General features: G+C 37.9%; 2 protein-coding genes across 3 annotated transcripts; both read left to right on the top strand.

The window, feature by feature from the left end:
- The first annotated feature begins 428 nt into the window (after positions 1-428).
- aco2 (aconitase 2, mitochondrial) lies at positions 429-12,548 on the top strand. The gene is made up of 17 exons (XM_027137690.2): positions 429-581; positions 1,322-1,464; positions 1,677-1,935; positions 2,180-2,272; positions 2,369-2,527; positions 2,625-2,775; positions 2,856-2,960; positions 3,043-3,134; positions 6,976-7,081; positions 7,187-7,344; positions 7,521-7,594; positions 7,713-7,824; positions 7,938-8,216; positions 8,307-8,498; positions 8,630-8,762; positions 11,304-11,425; positions 11,655-12,548. Exons 1-17 carry the CDS (start codon positions 546-548, stop codon positions 11,784-11,786), a joined length of 2,346 nt encoding a protein of 781 aa, XP_026993491.1. The 5' UTR covers positions 429-545; the 3' UTR covers positions 11,787-12,548.
- A 974-nt stretch (positions 12,549-13,522) lies between these two features.
- Positions 13,523-16,863, top strand: csdc2a (cold shock domain containing C2, RNA binding a). 2 transcript variants are annotated; one of them, XM_027137692.2, is made up of 4 exons: positions 13,523-13,709; positions 14,902-15,138; positions 15,299-15,421; positions 15,577-16,863. In XM_027137692.2, exons 2-4 carry the CDS (start codon positions 14,963-14,965, stop codon positions 15,737-15,739), a joined length of 462 nt encoding a protein of 153 aa, XP_026993493.1. In that variant the 5' UTR covers positions 13,523-13,709; positions 14,902-14,962; the 3' UTR covers positions 15,740-16,863. The 2 variants fall into 2 exon arrangements, with proteins under 2 accessions (XP_026993493.1, XP_026993492.1); XM_027137691.2 differs by having other exon boundaries at positions 14,866-15,138; positions 15,577-16,862.
- The last annotated feature ends 266 nt before the right edge of the window (positions 16,864-17,129 follow it).

The following is a 17,129-nucleotide window of genomic DNA, read 5'->3' on the forward strand; positions in this document are numbered from 1 at the left end:
GAATTGAATGAATCTTGAATTTGGGATGTGGTACAACAGGAGATTCACATCACTAAAGTGCAGCTGAAGAATCTGCAGGTATTTTGTGGTGCAACGATGCATGTTAACATGTGAAGTAGAATCCCAAAGGCATGTTTTTCCAGCTTCTTGTGAATCCACAGAGGTGGGAGTAAGTCACACATGTGCAAGTCACAAGTAAGACTCAAGTCATGAATGTCAAGTGACTCGAGTCCCCCATCTCTGGGAATCCATGCCATGGACAACTAAGGCTGTTTGGAGAGCAAAGAGACTGTAAAGTTTCCTTAATAAAGTGCTCAATATAATGAGTGAACATAACATATTCAGCAGCTAAAACCACATTATGTGCAAATTCAGACCTAAATTCGTTGTACAAGACATGATTATTTCAGTTAGGGTTACTTCTCTACCAACACTAGTGCACTAAACGGTACTACAGAGCAGTAAAGTAGAAAGAAAAAGGATGCTAACGAGACATAAAACCGCTGACGTCATTTTCAAGCGTCACATCTTTGTCAGTGCACAAAATGGCATCGTACTGCTTGACCGTCTCTCGGCTTCAGGTAAACGAGAAAAAGTCCATCGAAACACCTCATTAGACGTGTTTAGTGTTTGAATAATTTACTATACAGTGTTAATTGCCGTGATGTGTGTGTATTTAATGTTAAAAGGAGGTTTTTGTGGCGCAGATAGCAGGCTAACGCTGCTCGGGTCATCGAGTCCCAAGGATGTTAGCAGAAAAGCTATGAGCTCTTTTTTACCTAAAGAACTGATATTCATGCATGTTTTTTTAAATAAAATATGAGTTAACCAGCATTGTATAATACTCGTTATAGTTTTGACGGTTTTGTGTTCGGCGTGTATTAAGAGATCTGCTCGGTGTTTTAGTTAGCAAGGTTAACGCAAGGTTAAAACTGCACACAGCGCCATTTACACAGCAAAACAACTCAAAAGTAGACTGTAGAACTTAACCACAGAGTAATGAATAGCCTGGAAATGTCGTGTCTCTATTTCTGTCTAACATTTATCTCTGTTCTTTCGTTAGTTAAGACACCATGTGCTGAATCATCTTTGTTTTTCTGAACGACTCTGTATACCAATGACATGACTCCCACAGAAGTTGTTGTTGTCATTATTATTATTGTTATTGTTGTTATTATTATTATTATTATTATAAGTTTAGTTAGTCCTGATAAACTTTTTCATAACTCTTATTAGTTCTTGGTTACATTTCTTTACACTCATATTTTACTAGAATTGTGTCATCCAGCTTGGATTTGAAGTGCAGTTTTGTCTCCTTTAGCTTATCCTGGGCCATGGAGTTCGACGTCTTCATGTGTCTGCGGCCCTTAGTGCCAAAGCCAAGGTGTCTATGAGTCGTTTTGAGCCCAGCGCCTACATCAACTATGAAAAACTCCAATCCAATATCAATATTGTGCGCAAAAGGTCAGCCTGCTCCAATCATGTTTGCTTTACACTCTGTTTGTTTATTTTTCCTCTCTTATCTACTATGGTCTGTTTTATTATGGCTCTTTCTGGTGATGTCTTTCCAACACACTGTTTTTTGTTTTTTTTTACTTTTTACTCCCATTTGTCCTCACTAACCGGTTATTAGAAAAGCCATGTTATAGCTTTTATATATATTTTTTGTCCATTAGGCTGGACAGGCCGCTTACACTTTCAGAGAAGATCGTCTACGGGCATCTGGATAACCCTGAAGGTCAGGAGATTGTTCGGGGTCGTACATACTTGCGTCTGCGTCCGGACAGAGTGGCAATGCAAGATGCAACAGCTCAGATGGCTATGCTGCAGTTTATCAGCAGTGGGCTGCCCAAAGTGGCCGTACCTTCCACCATTCATTGTGATCACCTTATTGAGGCTCAGATAGGAGGAGCCCAGGACTTGCAGCGAGCAAAGGTAAGTCTGTAATAAGAATTGGTTGGCAACATATTTGCCATTCTTGTAGTACAAGAGTATTGTGTCTGAGTCAAAGGATGCGCAATAAATGTATACTCAAAAGCTCATGTGTCAATTTATCATTGACTGTAAGGACTTTTCTCTATAGTTTGATTAAATTATTGTGGCTGTACTTACTATTTGTACAATATGAGTTTATGAGTGACTAAACTGCAGTTTGTTGTTTTTCTTTTCTGTGACCCAGGAAGTAAATCAGGAAGTTTACAATTTTCTTGCCAGTGCAGGGGCTAAATATGGTGTTGGTTTCTGGAAACCGGGCTCAGGAATCATTCATCAGGTACTAATGCATAATGGAAGCTTTTTAAAGATATTCTTCCAGCAATTCATCAATTTCACATTATTGAATCTATATTTTATATTTTTTTCCATTTAGATTATTTTGGAAAATTATGCCTATCCTGGAGTGATGTTGATTGGTACTGATTCACACACACCTAATGGTGGTGGATTGGGCAGTATCTGCATTGGTGTGGGAGGAGCTGATGCTGTTGATGTTATGGCAGGAATTCCCTGGGAGCTTAAGTGTCCCAAAGTAAGTTTACATTTACACACATTCAGCTACTGGTCACCATTGTGGCACTTAGTACATGTAAGTGACAAGATTATCATTTGCCAAAATACTTGTGCAGGTCATTGGTGTAAAACTGACAGGCAGTCTGTCAGGTTGGACTTCACCAAAGGATGTTATCCTGAAAGTGGCAGGCATCCTTACTGTAAAAGGTGGAACTGGTGCTATTGTGGAGTATCATGGTCCTGGGGTGGATTCCATCTCTTGTACAGGTGAGACTTTGCATGATTGATGGTTATGAGATAAGAGGAAAGTTTACATGTATGCTTACATGCTGTCACGTCTTTTTTAGGAATGGCTACTATCTGTAATATGGGTGCTGAAATTGGTGCCACTACCTCCGTCTTCCCATACAATCACCGTATGAAGACGTACCTGGAGAAGACAGGCCGTGCAGGTTAGTAGTAGTATATCTGTCACATGGGTATTAAAGCTTTTTGTCCTTTTCCTCTGTTGTAGTTATTTTCTGTTTTGCCTAGAAATTGCCAGTCTGGCTGAGGAGTACAAAGATCTGCTTGTCCCTGATGCTGGCTGTGAATACGACCAACTGATTGAGCTGAACCTGAGCGAGGTGAGCACTCATCCTGATTTTATCTGCAACTAGAATGCTAGAAACCTGTGAAATTCGAATATTAAAACTGAATGTCATGATCTGTTCTCTGTATGCCATTGTAGTGCTAATGTCCTCTAGATCAGTGGTCCCCAACCTTTTTTTCGCCGCGGACCGGTTTGATAATTTTACCGCGGCCCGCTGGGGGTGGGGGGTGGCGGCTATACAATTAAATTAAAATTAATAATTTTAATTTAATTTCAATTAAATTAATTTAATTTCAATTAAATTAAAATTAATAATTTTAATTTAATTGTATTTAAACATGCCTTCTTAACTCACTACAACGCTAAATCAATGAGAACTAAGCTTGTTTTTTTGCAACGAGACGGTTCCATCTGGGGTAATAGGAGACAATGACACCCGAAGTGTGTTGCTTATGTCCAGTTTATTCCGTGCTTTTGTTTTGGTTGCCGTCACTGCAGAAAACCCCGCTTCACACAGATAGCATGTCAGAAATGGCAATGGGGATTTAAGTGCTGTGGTGGCAATCTCTGGGTATTCCGCCATGACTTTAATCCAGAACACCGGCAGAGTTTCTAACTTTCTAACGACGTCTGTTTCGTGCTAATTTGTGGGTTAAATTTGAGCAAACACAATATACACGTACACCAAGCAGTGTTAAACATGACAAAGTACCGGTGAACAGAGAGAAGAGTGATACACACCTTCTCTCCACCAAAGCTACAACGCCACTGCCGCTTGCAGCCGCTCAGCTCCAGACATCACCTAAACCCGGCCCGAGATCACGATATTTTGCGCATGCGCGGGATTGGTGCGGCTTTAGGTGACATCTCTCAGCTCCCGGTTAACCTGTTGTCCATGGAAAATTGCAGAAACCCGAGAGAAATACACCACAGTAAATTAAATGGAAATAATTTTTGTCCTGGTCAGTTTGATATCTCTGGGCCTTTTTACACCTGGTCACTTCATGTGTTTTTTCTGATCCGATAGCTATCTGATTTGTTAAAACTGTTCCATTTACATTAGGCCACATAAATGTGTCTTGGCGAATCGGATATCAATCTGATCTTTTTACTCCCGCCCAATACGAAAATATATTCTCGCACGACTCGCGAGTCACCTGCGAGTGACATGCTTCCGTTTGGGAGGAGTATAGTGCTGACGTATGTGGCTTGAACAACCACATGCATTTCCACCTGTCCATTTTCATCTGAAATGCGTCCCAGACCACCTCCTGAAGTGGTTTGAGCGATCGGATTTATATCCGTCTCGAAACCGTTTCGGAGGGCATTTAAACCTGCTCTTTTTACGATCTATCCGATCACAGAAAACGCATGAAGTGACCAGGTGTAAAAACCTCCTCTGTGATGCCAGTAGATGTGGCCAGTTGCAAGGAGTGTCATGTTACAGCACTTGGCAAGCTCTAATTACATTACATTTCTCTAATTTAATTACCTTTCTCTAATACTGCTATTCTCCTTTTAAACTGGATGTGCTCCAGTTTGATTAGGGTTTAATCATCTGGTTTGAATTGGATGGGGCCAGAGGGTATCAGCTCCTCCGTATACATTAGTCTAATTCTCAAATATACTGTACATCGACATACAAAAGCCAGTTAAATGTTTAGAAATTGAGGTTTTTTGTTGTTTTTTTAAATAGCAGTTTATGGTTGTATTCAGTGCAGAGATTTAATTAACACATTTGTAACATGCCAAAAATATGGTGTAAAGACACTGCTTGTTTTCTTTAACGTATTTCCAGTTAAAACCTTCCTACAACCGTGCTTTTATGTCTATAATTTTTAACCTATATTTATTAAAAGCATGGTCTTATGCCTTTTCATTTTGGTCAGCTATAAATGCCAGCTCTCCCCTACTAAGTGTAACATGCTTTTGTCTGAAACACATGAAGCCAGCTCACCATATACATGCAAACTGCTACATGTCAGGACAGTGTTACCTAGCTCAGTGGAAAATGTTAACAGCCCTCTTCCTCATAAAATCTAAACTCTCAGAATCTTATGATTGTTTACTAATGATAGAATTGAAATGGGAGAGAAAATGGAAAAGCCATCACTCGCATCTTGAAAGCACAGGCAATGTTGCACTATTGGACTCCCAGCCATGGAGTCCGTTGTGTCATGTGCCATTGCAGAAGATCAATCTCATAATAGGGCAAAAACCTTTCTGTTGTGCTGCTTGGGATCACATCAGCTTCTGCCTTTTAAAGATTTACTGTACTTATACCTGATTCCACTTTCTTAATCAGTTCATCTTGGTCTCTGATCAAATGTGTCTCCTGTTTGGGTGAAAAATATGGAATAAAAACAGTCAATAATAATCGTACGTAATTCAAAGCATTGTGTGTAAATTTTAATTTAGTTGTGCGTAATTTAAAACTATTGTACGTAATTATGTTTTTTGTGGAGTTGGATCCCAAAATCTACGGCCAAGACAGTTTACAGATACGAGAATTTGTGTGTTTGTTCAAATACGACTCCAAAATGTACGACTATGACAGTTTACAGACACAACGCTTGTTTTCACAACACCTCTTTTTTACACACGAAAACGGTCTGCGAAACAACTGTCAAAAATACGTCATCACGTTCACAGGCATTACTATCCGAGGGAAGATGAATCGATTCCACGAAGCGCGCATGTGCTAAACCACTCATAGAAACCACTGGCGCCGAAATGGCGGGTTATTTATCACTAATAACAGAGAGAAATTTGTGCTAACACTTTAAAATAATGGTTTTTATTTTATTTCTTGACTTTTACAAGGCATTTGATACTGTTGAACATACTTTTTTATTTGAAATCTTAGAGTTTTTAGGTTTTGGGAGTAATTTTTGTAAAATAATTAAGATGTTTTATACTGACATATAGTTCTGTATCCCTGAATCCTAGTATAACTCCTAGGTTTGAAGTGCTCCGCGGTGTTAGGCAGGGATGCCTGATTTCTCCCAAACTGTTTATTCTAGCCACTCAATCACTTATATTACTCATTAATCATAACCCAGATTTGCATGGGATCTAAAGGAATTTAAAATTAGTCAATTTGCAGACGACACAGCAAGCCTTTTAAAGAATAAATTCATGGTTGATGTTGCCCTAAATTCAGTCTCGATTTTCCTTAAAGCTTCAGGATTTACCCTTAATATTAAAAAATGTGAGCTACTTCCCATTCACTCATCAACGGACTCTATCATCTCTTCAATTTAGGTTAAAGACGAAGTGAAATATTTAGGAATAGTTTTATCTAAAAATGCTATTAGAAGAGAAGATGTTAACTTTTCTAACCAGTTAATAGATATGAGGAAATCTTTGAGCTATTTCCAAAATAATCTAACACACAAATTCTCGTATCTGTAAACTGTTGTGGCCGTAGATTTTGGGATCCAACTCCACAAAAAACATAATTACGTACAGTAGTTTTAAATAACGCACAACTAAATAAAAATTTACACACAATGCTTTGAATTACGTACGATTATTATTGACAGTGTTTTTATTCCATAGAAAAAGCTTTTAGCCACACCGTGTGTCCTAGCACTGGCTTCTCAAGTCCTCAAGTTTAACTGACATGGGTTGACATGGGTTTATTCTAATTTCTTGTCTAAATGCCTCCTGCCCAAAACTCAACAGTTTCATTATCTTTTCATGTATTTTCTTTTTGCTCTGTGTAGAAGTGCAGCTTGTGTGTATTAACCTTTTCTTTAAACAATTGGTTTAGAAACAGTGCTATAGACATTATAAAATGATTGATACTGTTGAGACCAGATTTCTTCCAGTGCTTGAGGGCCTTTGCTGATTTACTGTTTAACCTTTTGCAGCTGAAGCCACACATCAATGGTCCTTTCACACCTGACTTGGCTCATCCAGTGTCTGAAATTGGTGCTGTGGCAGAGAAGAATGGCTGGCCTTTAGAGGTTAAAGTTGGTATGAAACACCACAACTCCATTAACTCGTATGTTAGCATTAACTTGTTGTGCTGTAAATTTTTCAGGGAAACTGTTTGTCTGTCTTTGATTCACTGAAATTCAGGTCTGATTGGAAGCTGCACCAACTCAAGTTATGAAGATATGGGTAGAGCTGCCTCTCTGGCAAAGCAGGCTCTAGACAAGGGCCTCAAGTGCAAGGCCATTTTCACAGTCACCCCTGGCTCTGAACAAATCCGTGCTACCATTGAAAGAGATGGTTATGTGAGTCTCTAATATATTTTAAAAGTAGACATGGACATTGTATCATTAAACCACTTATTTGCAATTGATGTAAAATACCGGTTTTGACTGAGTAAAATCAGGGAGTTTTGACTTATATAACCACATTTAGCTTTTGTATAAATATGCTCATGGGGTATTTATTTCTCTGAGTGCAGGCTAAGATATTGAGTGATGTTGGAGGAGTTGTCCTGGCCAATGCTTGTGGACCGTGCATTGGACAATGGGACAGGTAACACAGAGAACCTTGCTTATGCTAGAATTAGCATAGCAATTTAAAGAATTTATTTAAAAAAATAAAAAGAATTTATTCTATTTGTGACTTTTAACTGTTCTTTTATCTTGTGTAGGAGAGACGTTAAGAAAGGGGAGAAAAACACCATAGTTACATCGTTTAACAGGAACTTCACAGCTCGAAATGATGCCAATCCAGCCACCCATGCATTTGTCACCTCTCCAGAGGTACTAGGATTATGGTCTCATTAAGGGACACACTACCGTTTGAAGCACTTGTTTTCTTAAAGTTGTGTTTCATGTTAATCGTACTCATTTTTGTTTGACTTTCTGCCGACCAGATCGTTACTGCACTTGCAATTGCGGGTACACTGAAATTCAACCCTGAGGTTGACTACCTCACAGCTGCCAACGGAGAGAAATTTAAGCTTGAGCCGCCCACAGGGGATGAGTTGCCTGAACGTGACTTTGACCCAGGCCAGGACACCTATCAGCATCCCCCAGCTGATGGCTCTGGACTCAGAGTGGATGTCAACCCACAAAGCAACCGCCTGCAGCTGCTTGAGCCGTTTGATACGTGGAATGGCAAAGACCTAGAAGACCTGCAAGTGCTCATAAAGGTAATCTGGTGAAAAGGTGCTTACTGATTTGACTCTTGGGGTTTTGTTTCTACTTAAACTTAATCTCTTATTAATCTCACCTGTTCCTAGGTGAAGGGTAAATGTACCACAGACCACATCAGTGCTGCTGGACCCTGGCTTAAATTCCGTGGTCATTTGGACAACATCTCCAACAATCTGCTTATTGGAGCTGTGAACGTCGAAAATGATGCCGTCAATAAGATCCGCAATCAATTGACTGGAGAATTTGGGGCTGTACCTGATGTCGCACGTGATTACAAGGTAATCCACTTATTGAACTTGGATATGTTAGTTTAATTTATATAGAAATGTTAAAACAGATGCATTATACAAATTTTTAACTGTTCAGGATGTAAATAATGATAAACTGTCTGTTATTGCCTTACCTGCAGAAAAGTGGTGTTTCGTGGGTTGTGGTGGGAGATGAGAACTATGGTGAGGGATCCAGCAGAGAACATGCTGCTTTGGAGCCCAGACATCTTGGGGGCAGGGCCATCATTGTCAAGAGCTTTGCCAGAATTCATGGTAAGTGTTCTCTTTTCGTCCTTGTTATTTTTAATGCATTGATGATGCCCTTGTTTATTTTTAAAACTGCTATTTGACTATACTACAGATCTGGATGCAAAAACAGTTTCTTTTCCGTCTCATTTTATTGCACAAAATGTATCTCACATACAGGTATCCATTACATTACTTTACATTTACAGCATTTAGCAGACACACCCTGATCCAGAGTGACTTACATTTTTATTTCAATTTATACAATGGAGCAATTGAGGGTTAAGGGCCTTGCTCAGGGGCTCAACAGTGGCAACTTGGTGGACCTGGGATTTGAACTCATGACCATTTGTGTGTGTCATTATTGATTTTATTGTTTTAAGGGTCATGGTGGTTTTGAGAAATTAAAACATATTGTGAGCGCATATAATACTTGCAGGAGCAGATGGGTGGGAAATTTCAAGAAAGTCTGCAGTAACACGTTAGAATTTATTTGGGAGTAGGTGGGGAATGGGATTAACAAAACAGTTCCATGCACATTGCAACAGGCTATCTTTCTACAATTACACGTTTCCTAGAGTCGCTCTCTAATTCTGGGACTATTTTCTTTTATAATTTATCTGTAACTTGTATAAATTGCTCTGTGTTTTTGCTAGTGTGCTATAATGTTTTGACTGGTTGGAGAACAGAAGATGATAAAAATTATTTACAACCCGAATTCAAGAAATGTTGGGACGTTTTTTTAAATTTGAATAAAACAAAAAGACTTTAAAATCACATGAGCCAATATTTTACTCACAATAGAACATAGATAACATAATAAATGTTTAAATGGAGAAATTTTTACACTTATCCACTAAATGAGCTTATTTCAAAATTGGTGCATGATACAGGTCTCAAAAAAAGTTGGCACTGGGGAAATAAATGGCTGAAAAGGCAGGAAATTTTTGAAAAGATTTAGCTGGGAGAACATCTAGCAACTAATTGTTAATTGATATCCAGTCTGTAACATGATTAGCTATAAAAGGCGATGTCTTAGAGAGGCAGAGTCTCTCAGAAGTAAAGATGGGCAGAGTCTCTCCAATGTGGAGTACTTTAAAAACAATGTTTCTCACAGTCAGATTGCAAATTTCCTCATCTACAGTGCATCAAAAGATTCAGAGAAACTGGAGAAGTTTCTGATCATAAGGGACAAGGCTGAAGACCTTTTATTTGATGCCCGTGGTCTTCAGGCCCTCAGATGACATCGCATCACTCATCAGCTTTATTGTGTTAATGAGTTATGAATACTTCCAGAAAACACTGTCAGTAAACACGATCCGCCATCTGCAGATGCCAACTAAAGCTCTATCCTGCAAAAAGGAAGCCATATATGAACATGGTCCAGAAGCACCGTCATGTCCTGTGGGATAAGAATCATTTACGATGGACTGTTTCAACTGGAAAAGTGTTCTATGGTCAGACGAGTCCAAATGTAACCTTCTCGTTTAAAGTCACTGGCACTGTGTCCGCTGGGCTAAAGAGGAGAGAGTATCATCAGCGTTCAGTTCAAAAGCCAGCATCTCTGATGGTATGGGGTGCATAAGTGCATACAGTATGGGCAGCTTGCATGTTTTTAAAGGCACTATGATTGCTGAAATGTATCTAAAGGTTTTAGAGCAACACATGCTCCCCTCCAGATGATGTCTATTTCAGGGAAGGCCTTGTGTATTTCAGCAGGACAATGCAAAACCAAATACTGCAGCTATTACAACAGCATGGCTTCGTCTTAGATGAGTCCAGGTGCTGAATCGGCTGCCTGGGGTCCAGATCTTTCACCAATAGAGAACAGTTGGCACATCATTAAATGTAAAATACGTCAAAGACAACCACAAACTCTTCAGAAGTTGGAAACCTATTTCAGACAAGAATGGGAGCAAAACTACAGAAACTCATAACATGACATCTTCCGAAAAGAAGGGGAGATGGTACATCATAGTAAACATGCCCCTGTTCCAACTATTATGAGATCTGTAGCAGGCATCAGTTTAGAAATGAACATTTAGTGGATAAAAGTGAAATTTCACCAAACATTTATCCATGTTCTATTGTGAATAAAATATTGGCTCATGTGATTAGAAAGTCTTTCAGTTTTTTCATTATATTCAAATAATAATAAAAAAAAAGTCCCAATATTTCCAAAATTCAGGTTGTAAAAAATACTTAAAGATTACAGATTTACCATCATTACCATTTAGGTGCACACTACTTGGGTGCATTAAGCAGTTTGGGCTGCAGACTTGAACCGACTCTGAGTGTGTGTACACAGAGCTGAGATAATTCCCAAATCTTACATTCATCAGTTTTGATAAATAGCTGGATGGATAGATTTTATTTTTGCTGTTAACAGTATGCTTTATCGTTGTTATTATTGTTTCTATCTGGGTATATTAAAACTAGGGTATAGATATATTTACATTTGCATTTTGTAAATGTTTTATGGTAAATGTAAATTGGATAATGGAAGCCTAAATACATGTTAATTCTCCCGTTTTTTCCTTTTTTATTATTATTATTATCTCTATACAGAAACAAACTTGAAGAAACAAGGCCTGCTTCCCCTTACCTTTGCTGACCCTGCTGATTATGACAAAATCCGCACAGATGATAAAATATCCATTGTTGGTCTCCAGACATTCGCCCCTGGAAAGGTAAGGAGCTTTCCCACAACCAACCCCACCACCCCATTTTTTTTTTTTGATGTTCATTTCAGTATTGTTTGACCGAATGATCTGTCAAGCAATACTGAAACATCAGCATTTGACATTAACATCCAGTATGTTTACTTTCTTTATGCATGGTGGATATCACCACTGAAGGTTTAAAACATGTCAAACATATTGCATTATGTGTGGTTTTTTTTTTTTTTTTTACCTCTAGCCTTTGCATGCTGTACTCAAGCACAAAGACGGCAGCAAAGAAACAATTGAGCTAAACCACACTTTCAACGAGACACAGATTGAATGGTTCCAGGCCGGCTCTGCCTTAAACAGGATGAAGGAGCTGCAGTAATAAAGGACTGGTCCTAAAGAAAGGGGAAGGACCTACACATACAGAAGAGTTCAGAGGCATCAAATATTTAGCTTATGGATTTGTAATTTGTTGAGGCAGGAATTAAAAACACCCCAATAATAGTTACAGCATCTTATTTGATTGACTTGTATGTGCGTCTAATTAAACAACCAGTATTGCCTAAATAATGGCATACAAACAGTAAATGATGACACGCACAAATATGAGGAGCATAGCAATGTTGATAAGAGCCATGACATTTGGGTAGAGGTCTGGTATTTCACTCAATAGTTTCATCTTTAATCTAATTGTGAAGGGAACTTTACAGTATATTTGTCAACTTGCAAATACTTCTACTTTCTTTTGATTTTACTGATGATTTAATATGTAACCCATTCGTAGCAGTTGAGCAACAGTTGCATATCTTTACTCTTTGCTAATTATGGTACGCAGAATCCCAATGAGAAGTGCTCGTGTTTCATGGTCTATGTTGTTCTGTGGAAACTCTCATAACTGTGTGGTCATAGAGAGGTTGCCATAGAGAAACAAGTGTTTATGTCCTATTTAGGGCTATTTCTATGTAATAGATGAACATTTGGTTTGCTATGCTGCCTCACAGGTTACCTTCTAACTCCAAATCTACTGTATATACAATCTGTCATTACTGTGTGATTCACATTACAAACCTTTAAAGATGAGAAATGCTTATTTATTGCCACTATAAAGGAAAGTCAACTATCCATAAAATTGTCACAAATCTTGGATGCGTTCTTGTTTTATTTTGTATGGCTGTTTTCACTCTAAAGCTTTAAATGTATAAAAATATTATTTCCATGTTACCCTAGCATTCCTTGGTGCAGTCAATTGATGTTGGAAGGTAGAAATCTCCTGCTATTTCAGCTACAATCCAAAAAAAACAACTGTTTGATCTAGAGACTTGAGCAGATATCATATGATTCTTACAGTAAATAGAAGTAATTGTGCTTTTTTTTTTTATCATTTTGACCCTCTAATGTTTTTTATTTTTTAGCACCATTCTTCTATACCCTTTAAATAAACAAAGTTGCTGAACCATTAAGTGCCATGCTGGGGAAAAAATAATAAACAGCTACCAACTACCAAACACAAGCCAAGCCAAGCTGGTACAGCAGAAACAATTTTTTAATTACCACATTAAATGTAAATAATGGAGAAGTGTTTGTTTTTCAAACTATAGCATTAAGACATTGAGAAAATCTCATGAAGCTGGATAATAATGACAGCTGGTGTTCAAACTAGACTTTTCAGTAAGATAGGGCTGTTAAGTCTCATGGGCTAATATTGTTTACAGTAAGTGTATTTAATGCAAGTAAGAATAAAAAATAAAAAAGTAGTTACATTACCTCTGGATAGGGCCTCAAAACAGCCTCAGTTCATAATGGCATGGATTCCACCAGATTTTGGAAGCATTCCTCCATGTCGTTCTTGTGCTTGTTGACATAATGCATAATGCAATTCCTGTAATTTTCTTCAGGACTGTAGTGTGCGTCCAGATTTTGTAGGATGTTCTGGCCTTACTGTCCATTTATCAGACCAGGTTGCATTTGTCCTGAGCCCACTGCAGTCTCACATTTTCAGTGTAGTCTTCTGTTTTCGAGCTACAAAAAAAACCCTTTAACTGAATAATCGATGGTTTACATGGTTTCCCCAATGTGTGAATCACTACACTTTTTTTTCTGGAAAAGGGCCATCCAGACCTCCTCTTCCTCCTCCTTCTCCTCCTCCTCCTCCTCCTCCAGCAAATCATTCGGTAAGCTCAGCTGGGGTTTGTGTTTTCTATATGAACAAACAGCTGTGTGTCGCTCATGGACTACCTTCAGAACAACAAGGCAGCAGAGTGAAGAATAGACCTATTATTACACCCGCGGACATTTTGAATACACGGTAAGGGAAGTCCTTCATATGTGAGCAGCCAGATCCACCACTGATCCACATACCGTGGGTGATAAATAAAACGCCATGCTGGGTTTAGAACGCGGTCGTGTTTACAAGGGACAGGGAAAGCTGTGGTGTTTGCGTAGCACTGGCGTTGTGTTTTTATGTCTACTCGTTTTTACAGCGGGTGAATTTTGTGTCTTTTAAACTCAAATGTGCAATAATAATAATAATAATAATAATAATAATAATAATAATAATAAACAGTGGAAGAAGACTAAGGATAATAGTTCAGCGTGTTGCTCTGTGCTTGAAGTCTGTGTACGAGGAACAATACATTTTCACTTGGAGATAACCTCCATTTACGCCCAGTTTTAATATAAATTACATCTTCAGAAACACTTCATTACTCTGTGTTACAGCATCATGATGTTGTTACACCTGATTTGTCCACAGTTTATAAACTTACAGAAATATTCTGGTTCAAGAGCATTTTTATTAGACTTCTTGTTATTTACCTTCAGTGAAATTGAGCTAGTTAGCACCTCAGCTGGCAAACAAGACCAATGTTGACCTGATACTGCAAAAGTCTTTAGATTATTATTATTTTTTATTTTTGCTGATGAAGACAGAATAACAGATGAAACAGGTAGCACATGATGTTGCTATGAACATCTCAGCTTCGTGCTAATGAAAAGGGAGTACCCCAGGACCACTGCTGACTCAATGGTGTCTAGGTGGTGGATGATTCTCTGTGATGCTGACATGGTAGTCTGCATGGCAGTGAGTGAAGTGATGTATACTCTTTTTCTGGAATTTATAAACACCTCAGTACCAACGGCTGGGTTGAGAATAATTTGCCAAAACCAGTTCTATTGCATGACCACTGATGAAGGCCTATAGAAACACTATGCATGAAAAATATGAGCTAAAGACTGTAACCGCACACTTACAAGGATCCAGTGATTGACAGAGAGCAATTATGTATAACAGGAGATCAGCTACAGTCAATATTATCATAATGTACCTGATGAAACGCACAATGAACATAGCAACAAATAGAGGTCTACTTAATTAAACTTTCTCCTAAGTGTTTATTTTCATATCTTTTGCTTACTCACAATGAATTGTTATATACACTCCATTAATTTTTGCATCTCAACAGTGCTCATCAGCTTCTGAATCTACTCCTTTGTGACAGACCTAATTAGTCTTTAGCCAGTGAAGCCTACAGGTTCAGAGGGCGAAGACTCCTCTGAACAATGACTGATTCAAACACTTCATCCTCATCTGATCCTCTGCTGCACAAACCCCACAATCCCCTCCCAGTCTCCTTCCCTTTTCTGAGAGGGGGCAGTCATGTCTGGGAGAGGAAACCACCACAAGCTGGGGAGCCACATAGTCCACTTCCCACAAAGCGCAATCGCTCCTATTCTGCGTAAGTTAGATCAAAACACATGTTAGAGAAATATTATGAAACCTGGAAGTTGGAGCAGTTTTGACTGTGCATTGTTTCTAAATGTGTGACAGAAGTTTGCTTTGCTTTCAGTAATGCATCCTAGACTCACTTTTCTCAATCCTTGTATCTGTTTTGTCAGCACTGTGAGATCCAGGTCTGGACCCATTTTCAAGGGAGTCTGCAAGAACTTCTCGAGATCCCAAGGACATGGTTTCATTCGACCTACTCATGGAGGAGAGGATATATTTGTCCACATCTCAGAGTGAGTACACTGTCAGAGGAGTTATCAAGTGTACTGCTCTGGACACTAGAATTATCCATGCATTTGTTAAAAAATAAAAGCCAACAGGCAGCGCAAGCGCAATGCTCACCATTTACTGAATATTCAAGAATAATGTTCATCCTTTTGTTTATCAGCATCGAGGGTGAATATGTACCAGTGGAGGGGGATGAAGTGACCTACAAAGTGTGCCCTGTTCCACCGAAGAATCTAAAGTTCCAGGCAGTAGAAGTGGTAATCACTAACCTTACACCAGGAGCCAAGCATGAAACATGGTCTGGACAAGTTATCAGCTCATAGCTCAGACATTTACTCTTACTAAAATGAAGAACAGAATTTTGGCCAGTTTGAATCCTATTTGGATTTGGGGCTGTGTAATATTTGGCTCTTAAGCTTGGCAAATATGTGCTATAAACTTGGAATGTTGTCTAACTAACTGGAGTTAGTGGCAGGTTTGACCGAGCATTTAGAATGGCAGTAGAAGTAATGTAAAAATTATATAAGTTTCCATTAAGTTAGCATTGACATTGTGTGTCTGTCTGTCTATCTGTCTTTCTTTCTTTCTTTCTTTCTTTCTTTCTTTCTTTCTTTCTTTATTTATTTATTTATATTTTATTTATTTGTTTGTTTATTTGGGTGAAGTTGATTTCATTATATTATTGCATTGTACCTACATACTACTGACAACCAAAATCTTACTGTTTTATGGTTAAACAGTGATAATTATGCTGAAAAATATTACCTTGCCTATCTGTCAGAAATGGACTAAGTACTGATAAGTTATACATAATAAAAAAGTATAGAAAAAGTACTCAATTAAAATGGTAATAATTGTATCCTGACATTCCACATTACAATAGATATTATCTATTATCATTACAATAGATATTACTATATTTAGAGGCACATGGTTAGTTATAGAATTAACTACATTGTGTAACATGACAAAATTGGATTGTCAGAAATATTTCAAGGTCTAAATAAAGAATGAATCCCGTTTTAGGTATGGGTAGAAGTATTCAGTTACAACAGCAGTCATATTTTTTTGTTAATATCCCAAAATAATACTTAAATATAATAACAAAATACTACTCAAAGAAACGTTTAAAAAAATTGTAAACACCTGCTCATAATTATTTGGGAATTATTTATTTTGTATTATTTAAGGGCATTGGTAATGCTCACGAACCTCATCTGTATGATAATGAGCTGTTCACTAGTGAAATGTAGTTTTTGACATTGCAATGTCAGTGTCGGTCCTCATCTGTAACAAATTGTGTGCATTTTAAGAACAACAAATTAAATAAACATAAAATAAACAATGAATGTGACAAAATACCTGCTCACATTCACTTCTTTCCCACCTTTATTGTGCTGTAATTTTATTGTCAACAATGTTATAAAAATGTTTGTTTGAATTAACTGTTGTCTGACCATACATGAGTTTGATCATTCTGATACAGTGAAGATATAACTCTTACTGAAAATATATGTAAAATTTGTGAATGGTTATTTCAGATTTGTTCATATACATCTTTGATAAGAGCCATTGTCTGCAAGTTTCTTAACAAGTTATGGTGACTTAAGTCACCAACTCTTAGTATGACCTTTAATGACTGTTTTAATGACTCAATCATCGTTTTAATGTACTTTGATCAAATTTTATAAGCATTTTGCACCAATTGACAAT

Source organism: Tachysurus fulvidraco, chromosome 8 (assembly GCF_022655615.1).
Source record: "Tachysurus fulvidraco isolate hzauxx_2018 chromosome 8, HZAU_PFXX_2.0, whole genome shotgun sequence".
Taxonomy (NCBI): Eukaryota; Metazoa; Chordata; class Actinopteri; order Siluriformes; family Bagridae; genus Tachysurus; species Tachysurus fulvidraco.